This window comes from Trypanosoma cruzi, genomic scaffold, assembly GCF_000209065.1.
Source record: "Trypanosoma cruzi strain CL Brener 1047053516785 genomic scaffold, whole genome shotgun sequence".
NCBI classification, from domain to species: Eukaryota; Euglenozoa; class Kinetoplastea; order Trypanosomatida; family Trypanosomatidae; genus Trypanosoma; species Trypanosoma cruzi.
The window spans coordinates 188155-196662 of record NW_001849491.1 but is presented as its reverse complement, the minus strand read 5'-3'; the positions used below and the strand labels follow the sequence as shown (position 1 = coordinate 196662).

The window sequence follows — 8508 nt, the reverse complement described above, 5'->3', positions numbered from 1 at the left end:
CTCGCCGACACATCGCGCACGTGGTCCTCATCCACTCCAAACGCCTCGGCCGTCGCGTTCGAAAACGCTCGCAGCAGATCCGCCTCCCTCATCGCCAGCACGTAGTCCCAGTCCTCGCCCTCAAACTCCACGCGGCTCCTCGTCCATACTTCATCCGCGTCGGCCCTGAAGCCGCGGGGCGCTGCTGCGTCGACGCCTTCAAAGGAGCGTATGCGTGGCCTGTACAGTGCATGCACCTCGTCGTACGGGTGCGCCTCGGTCCGTTCCGTGATCTCTGCGTCGCTCATGGCGCATCCAAGCACCTTGAATACCATAAGAAGACTGCCAACCCTGCAGTCCAGAAGCACAACCTGGCTCGGCGACACGCCCAGTGCGGCGGCCGTCTCCCTGCTGAACGCGTCCTCAAGCTTCCTGCGGTTGTTGTCAACCACGAGGTCCCAGTCGTCGCCCTCAAACCGCCTCATCAGCACTGACGACTCCAATGGCCGCGTCTCGTACAGCGCCCACAAATTCTTGTACTCGCAGCGCGCCAGCGTCTCTTCCACCTGGCGGTCGCTCAGCAGTGATGGATGACGGACCGTGACAAACGCAATGAGGCTCCGAGGCACTGCGTCGACCTCCACCTCCAGCACGTCCTCACGCCCGAGCCCCAACGCCCGCGCCGTCTCGACGGCCAGCACGTCCTTCACCTCCGTGCGCCGCCGCTCCAGCACGTAGTCCCAGTCCTCGCCCTCAAAGCCAAGCTCGTGCGTCGTAACAACCTTCTTTTCCTCCTCCAGGGGCCGCGGCTCATACAGCGCCCACACGGCCGCATACGCACACTCCTTCAACCGCGCATTTACATCAGCCTCCGTCAGCGCCGCAGGGCGCCTCAGCTCGAAGTCAAAGTGCAAGTTACCAGCAACGTACCTCGCCGACACATCGCGCACGTGGTCCTCATCCACTCCAAACGCCTCGGCCGTCGCGTTCGAAAACGCACGCAGCAGATCCGCCTCCCTCATCGCCAGCACGTAGTCCCAGTCCTCGCCCTCAAACTCCACGCGGCTCCTCGTCCATACTTCATCCGCGTCGGCCCTGAAGCCGCGGGGCGCTGCTGCGTCGACGCCTTCAAAGGAGCGTATGCGTGGCCTGTACAGTGCATGCACCTCGTCGTACGGGTGCGCCTCGGTCCGTTCCGTGATCTCTGCGTCGCTCATGGCGCATCCAAGCACCTTGAATACCATAAGAAGACTGCCAACCCTGCAGTCCAGAAGCACAACCTGGCTCGGCGACACGCCCAGTGCGGCGGCCGTCTCCCTGCTGAACGCGTCCTCAAGCTTCCTGCGGTTGTTGTCAACCACGAGGTCCCAGTCGTCGCCCTCAAACCGCCTCATCAGCACTGACGACTCCAATGGCCGCGTCTCGTACAGCGCCCACAAATTCTTGTACTCGCAGCGCGCCAGCGTCTCTTCCACCTGGCGGTCGCTCAGCAGTGATGGATGACGGACCGTGACAAACGCAATGAGGCTCCGAGGCACTGCGTCGACCTCCACCTCCAGCACGTCCTCACGCCCGAGCCCCAACGCCCGCGCCGTCTCGACGGCCAGCACGTCCTTCACCTCCGTGCGCCGCCGCTCCAGCACGTAGTCCCAGTCCTCGCCTTCTAATTCTATACGTTTTGTTGAGTATATTTTGTCTTCGGTGCTTGTGGTTGGTTTCAGTCGGCTGTATAATTGACATATTTCTGGATATTTGTAGTTGCTTATTGCCTTTTTCGCCTTTTTTGCTTGATTGTTTTTTATGTACAGTAAGTATTTTATGACAAGTGCTTCTGCAGTTGCTGTTATATTTTGTATTTCGGTGTCCTCCATGGTTTTGCCAAGAGCCGTCGCCGTGTCATTTTTAAAGGCATATTCTATATCGTTCTTGTGATCAGTGAGGATGCATTGCCAATCTTTGCCGTCAAACCGTTTTTCAAGTTTAGTGAAACCGTCCAACTCATTGCGGTATAGTGCGCTTAACTTTGGATACAAATAAGCGTTCATGGCGTCCATGAGGTCCCCTCTTGACCGTGAGCCGTCGTGCCGTACTTCACTGCTCACCATCAAGAGGTTATTTGATTCGCCACATGTCATTTGCGTTATAGAAATATCACTTCGCGGTAACTGCAATACCTCAGCCGTCTCATCGCAGAACGTGTCCATGATGGCAAGACGTTTTCTATCCAGTATGTATTTCCAGTCTTCGCCCTCGAACGTGCGCTCAAGCCAATCCACGGACATTTTGGATTGTGGTACATAAGTCTCATCGACTGGGTGGAACAGGCCCTCTTCTATTTCCTCTTCCTCTTGTTTCTTATGTTTTTGTTGTTGTTGTTGCTCGCTTTCCTTCTCATAAAACGTTTCCTCCACACTCTGACTTTGTTGAAGTGCGTCATCAAGCATTCGGATTTGTGGTTCATCGAGCGTGTAATTGTTCTTTTCCCATGCATCCTGTGGGACGGTGCCAAAATTCACAAGGACGCTTTTACGCAACACCATGATGCGGTATTCTGTTGGTTTCCACGTGTAAAAGGCGGCACGTAAATACTCCTTCCCTGCAGCACCAGCGAAACTGGTTTCGTAGCGTTGTTGTGCTAATTCACGAAGCCGAGTTTCCGCCAATTGTCCTCCCCGGAGTGATGCGCTCTCTCGCTGCAGCGCTCGGTAGGCATGCAACTGGTCGTCCGCACTGTCCATGAGAGCCTGATATTCCGCCATACGCTGTTGCTGTTTATGAATTTCATTTATGACAGATCGAAGCTCCTTCTGTGATTCCTGTTTTCGCTTCTCTAACTGGTATTGTTTTCCTGTGGCCTCACTCCTGTCAAGTTGAGCCAGTACCCAGTAGTAAATGGGGCCCATTGCCTGACTGCCTTGAACGGCACGGTCGTAACGAAAACTTTTCTTCCGCACACACTCGTATAGTATGTAATCGCCACGCTCTCTTGAGAGTTCTTTGTCAGGATCATAGTCAAGAATCCTCAACTTGAAGTGCGGATCCCGCAAGACACGCTGCATTTGAGGCCACGTTTTGGCATCATCCTCGGAGAGAAGCAGCATGACGGCACGGAGAATTGTCAGTACCATCCTTGAAGGAGCCCGGTACGACTTCAGCTCATGCCAGTGATGGTACGAGATGCCCTTCACATCAATGTAAGCCGCTTTTACTGCCGCACGCGATTGAGAAGCATGATTTTCAACATCGTCAATTTCCCGTAGAATACTTCTCCGACGCTGGCGCAGTTTCTCAGTAAGTTGTGTCACATGCTGGATGCTCCCTTCCAGTTCCTCTTTTGTTTTTTTGATGTGCATTATCAGCTCACCCTCCTCCTGCGACTCACCCACGTTAAATTGCTCCTGCCAGTCCACATCCATCTGCTTCTCCCAAAGCCGAATCTCCACATCGTACAGGTATGGTGCCGACTCCACGCTACCGAGTGTCCAGTGAGCCGTTTGCTCCTCCACACGTCGTGTCATGACGACCACCATTTCCCCCACACGCAGGGCCCCCGGCCCACCCTTCACCTCCGTCACATGCTCCAAAGACATGATAAATCAACGGCACGGAAAGACCGATGCGCCGTGAAAATGCACTTCTCTCTTCCCCTTTTCTGTTTTTATTGCTCTTTCCCAACGGTCTTCCCTCTTAAGGATCGTCCTGGATGTGTTCTCTTCCCCTATAACAATCGTTGTTTCTCCGCTTTTGATTGATTTTCCCTTTTTTTCTTTTCCCGTCGTTATTTTTCTTTTTTTTCTTTTTTCGGAAAGAAAAATGATCTCAGCAGTCGTTGTGCCACTGTTTTACGCACTGCCACCACCGCAGAGGCACACACACACACACACACACACACACAGAGAGAGAGAGAGAAAGAGAGAAGAACTGACTGACTGGCTGAATAAATGAATAGAGACGGTGTCTTTTCCTCTCTTTCTTTCTCTCCGTCTCTTCCCCGTTGTTTTTTCTGCCTCTTTCCTCGTCTCTTCTTCTTCTTCTTCTCTGGGTTTTCTTCTCAACTGCGCAAAGGCACACAATTTTGTTGTTTTTGTTTTTTATTGTGTTTTGACAATTTTTCTTTTTTTTTTTTTTTTTCTTCTTTTTCCCCCTCCCTCCTCCCCTCCCGTCTAATTCCTTTTATTCTTTTCTGCTGCTCCTGTTGTTAGGCGAAGTTTCTCAAACAAGGCGGCGTGATGCCTGCGGGTACGTGTACTTGTGTATGTATGTTTCCCCTCTCAATATTGAACGGAATTTAATAATAATAACAACAATGACAAGAGGAAGAAGAAAACAAAATAAAATAAATTTCCCCCCCTCCCCGCCCTGCCCTGCCCTGCCCTGCCCTGCCTCCCCCCTGCGTCAATGTATTCACACAATTGAAGGCCGTGTACCGCAGGGGAATTAAGTCGGTAAAACAATGTAAAGATAATATATATATGTATATATATGTATTGTATGTATTGTATGCAAGATAATTCAATTCGCCTCAAACGGTAATATATATATATATATTACTATATATATATATATGCACACAGAGACACACACAGAGACACACACAGAGACACAACGTACGGAGTCAATATTTATTTGCCAGCAAAACACCACCGCCACCCGCTTTCCTTCCGCCACTTATTTCCCACGCGTAAAAGGGAAAATAACACGTATTTTTATATAAATGTCCGCAGAGGCCCCAACGGCGGCAAGCAGAGACACACAAACACACACAATAAATGATAATAACAAGAAAAAAAAAAAAAAAAACAATGGGAACAAGCAACGGAAACAAAACACAGCGGTATCAAATGTAAGAAGAAAAACTACAATAAAAAAGAAAAAAGAAAAAGAGTTGATAACTCCCTAAACCTCCTAAAAAAAAAAAAAAAAAAAAAAAAAGGAAAAAAGAATTAGAAGGAAACATGTATGTTTTCTTCATGAGCGCCACATATACACAGAGAGAGGAAAAGACACAGTGAAAATGGTCACAGAAAAGATTTTTAAAAAAAATAAAAAATAAACGTCCAAAGTGTATGCATAAATATATCTTTTCCCCCAAAAAAGTTCCCACCTCCACTCTCCGCAGTGTGTCGTCGCTTCTCTCATTCAATTTATTTTCTCCCTCACAACTTTCGTGCATGTATATAAATATACATGTATGCATGTATGCATGCGCACACCCATGCCTCTACTGTTGCTGCTGCAATGCATGTGCCCTACCCTGCCACCATCATCTCACGACGGGCTTCCTCCAACTGCGCGGTGTCGAGGGTGAAAAAGACAAGAGGTTTCAGACGCATGCGGTGCACCGCGTTGCCGGCACCTCCTCCCCCCACGGCAAGCGGCAAGAAACCCTCGCCGGCTGGTCGCAAAGGGGATGATGGACCCACTGTGGATAGTGGGGCGCGTCGCGGGATGCCAACATCCCCGCTGTCAAAGACCAACGCATCGTCCATGAACACACGGATCTGCCGCACCCACGCTGCGCACTCTTCTTCCTGAAGCAGCGGGCGGTTCAGCGTCAAAAGCGAGAGACAGAAAGGGGAATCGGAGACATACACCAAAGACAAAGAAGCCTGAAACAATGAGACGCGAATACCCGCTTGAGCAGCAACCACAGCAGCCTCCTCATCTTCTTGCAGAGCGTTGGGGCGTGGCGTAAACAGACACTCCGTCACAAAGGCGTGGGTGTTCTCGCTCATTGAAACGCCACCAGCAATATCCCCTCCATGCCCCTCCGTGTCTTTTGCCCCATCACGACTACACACTTGAATGGTCTCCCCATTCTCATCCGCAAATGTGCAGGCGCGTAATGGATTCACCATCCATTTCTTCGCGTACTTCCTCAGATCCATCGCACTCCTCGCGCAGATACCAAAAGATACCTTTAACACATACGCAACTGGAAGAAGTGGGGTGAGGTAAGACTGATACTCCAGAAACCATTCCGGCCGTGGCTTCAATGCCATACGAGCACGCCGCAGTGCCATCTCTGCCCGTATGGTCATGGAGGCACTTAAACTATGCGTTAATGAATTGCGCAAGGCACCACTACCGCCTTCGAAAGCACGCAATTCCGCGGCTAACGACAAGTCATACACCTGAAATCGTGGAATAGAGAGAAATGCTGGGGCCTTGCGTAGACTGACGCCCTCCTCCGGCGTAGCCTCAAAGATACCATGCAAATTCAATGTCGTACAGCTAGTGGCAGTATTTATTTCCCATAATGCCGAATAGGCTGCGACAAGGGCGTCGGGGGACCAATTGGGCGTGGCGGAAGAAAGAAACAAACGTGCCTCCTTCACCCCACTGAAGGTGTGCTCACCAAGGGAGTAATTTGCCACCTCCACGAACCCCAATGTAGGCAGGGGGGTGTCAAAAATAAATATAACCTCAATGCCTTGTTCACACGGAAGTGTGAAGGCGGTCTCAGCATTCTCATCAAAGAGGTACACAAGCTGATCTTCCCATTTTTCCCCCACATCACTCTCATGTCTCTGAGATGGAAACCGAACGTACCAGTGAGCAATACGTTGACTCACCATGTCACCTTGTGCGTCCCGAAAACGAAGTCCACTCAGACCGATTTTCTCTGTATCACCCCAAGTACCAAGCAAAAGAAAGCAAAGTGAGGTCACATTTTGGGGGTATCTAGAAGACATGCTCAGAGAACCAAATGTTTGGTGTTCAATTCCTGTAACCGGAGTAGCGGTAGCTTTTTCAAAATTCCCCAGACTATTGTGGACAATAATATGCTTTCCTTTCGCATGGACTGGAACAGCAGCAGGGATCAACACACTTCTTTCGCTTCCCATGCGCTTTGACTTATCTTCGTTGACAGTACCAAATAAAACTGTCGAAATGGTCGTTGAATGACCAATAATCTCGCGTGGTAAAACCCCAATGGTCGTCCTTCGCTCCTTCCCCCAGGGTCTACCTTGAACGAATGTCTCCGTTGCAGGACCTGCCAGTAGTCGTCGGAGTACCCTTGGTTCCTCCGTAAAAAGAATGTTTTCACAGTTTTCCAAACCAACTCGATGAAAGGGCACCACATCACCATTATTGGGGGCAATTTCTCCGCGAAACACAAGTTCGTCATCAACCGTCATTTCAAGAAGACGAACCCCTTTACTCGTGTGCACCCGCCCACGGCCCCCATAATTGTGTACCCGCACCATAGATATGACAACACTCTTGGGAAAGGCAAAGCAAATCAAATGGTGCTTGTCGGGATTAAACGGCATCGTAAAGAGTTTCGTGTCATCGTGCGTGTTGTGAATCCCATTCACCAGATTGGCCAAATCAGATCGAGGGACTTCATCCGTCCCAGCAGAAGCATCAGCGGAATCACTACTGCTGCCTTCGACGGGATACGCCACCATCACAGAAAGGCTGCTCTGAGGGGTGGTGTACAAAATTGTGTGGTGTCCGTCCACGATCTTACTTTCTTCCTGTGGTACTTTGCCATCCGTTGATCCCGGTGGTGATTGAAGTGAACTCGATGACTTTTTTAGGCACTCCGCAGGGGGAATGATGCGGTCACCGTTCTCATTGAAGAATTCCATACCATTTATCCCCACCTCCTCTGGAGCACCCCATGTGGAGAGAAGGTTCATGACGATGAATCGCCCACGCGGCATTTCCTCCGCCAGGTATGACGCCAGGCCCCCGCTTTCAACTCTCGTCCCACTACAAACATCAAATTGGCCGCGCGGTGTCTCCGGCGGCGCCAAAATGGTGGTGATTGCAGGTGCAACAGAGCTATTCCCCTTTCTTGGGGAATCGGAAGAAAAGGGGATCGTCTCACTCGTGTGGAAATTCGGGTTGCCCGTATCACGTTGAATACATTTCATCGCATATTGGCCAGGTGACTTTGACCAGTCGCTCATGCACTCAACGTTACCCAAATTTACAATCTCCATGGGAGGAGGAAGTGCGTGGCAATGTGTAAAAGAGTCACCACTTGACAGCCGTCCCGTGGCACTATCAGTGTGCACATCTAATACTCGACGCCCGGTACTTCCATGACTAGCGGCATTCTGATCCGTGCAAACTCGAGTGTCACTGACATGGTCGGTGTTTCCAGGCCATACTTGTTGCGAATCGCCCCATGTTGGAAGCCTGGACATCTATGGTTTGTGCCTCTCCTGCCTTCACGTTATTCCTTGTGATTCTTCTTGTTGTTGTCTTATCTTTATTTATTATCTTCTCTTTATTTCTGTTCCTTCCTTTCCCCGCCTGGGAGAGGGGAGTGAAATTCTTTATGTTTGGTTAAATCTATGTGTAGTACTGCAAAGGGACAAATAATTTATTTTTATTATTTTTTATTTAAAGATGAGTGAATGAATGACGAACGACGCCACCCCTCTCCCACCCACCCACCCACCCTTCCCGCCCCCTTTTCCTGCTGTTCCTCGCCTGACTCGTGTTAAAGAGAAGGAAAAGAAAAAGAAGAGGAGGAGGAAGAGGAGAGGGGTGAAGAAAAAAAAAATAATA

At 50.2% G+C, this 8508-nt stretch overlaps 2 protein-coding genes across 2 annotated transcripts, besides 14 other annotated features; both read right to left on the bottom strand.

Moving 5' to 3' along the window:
- On the bottom strand, nt 1–3569 carry Tc00.1047053508347.159 (mitotubule-associated protein Gb4, putative; the record flags this gene model as incomplete). The annotated part of the gene is made up of 1 exon (XM_812394.1): nt 1–3569. A coding segment is annotated over one exon (3569 nt), but the record flags the coding sequence as incomplete, so codon positions are not given.
- Nucleotides 1–8508: part of a sequence feature (heterozygous, Esmeraldo-like haplotype) that runs on past the window's edge.
- Nucleotides 3713–3781: a sequence feature (A-rich).
- Nucleotides 3847–3874: a microsatellite.
- Nucleotides 3874–3896: a microsatellite.
- Nucleotides 3937–4032: a sequence feature (GA-rich).
- Nucleotides 4088–4119: a microsatellite.
- Nucleotides 4332–4363: a microsatellite.
- Nucleotides 4512–4545: a microsatellite.
- Nucleotides 4730–4859: a sequence feature (T-rich).
- Nucleotides 4887–4922: a microsatellite.
- Nucleotides 5009–5033: a sequence feature (AT_rich).
- Nucleotides 5146–5198: a microsatellite.
- On the bottom strand, nt 5229–8141 carry Tc00.1047053508347.150 (hypothetical protein, conserved; the record flags this gene model as incomplete). Its single annotated transcript, XM_812392.1, has 1 exon — nt 5229–8141. The coding sequence occupies one exon, from the start codon at nt 8139–8141 to the stop codon at nt 5229–5231; it is 2913 nt and encodes a 970-aa protein (XP_817485.1).
- Nucleotides 8314–8345: a sequence feature (AT_rich).
- Nucleotides 8443–8503: a sequence feature (CT-rich).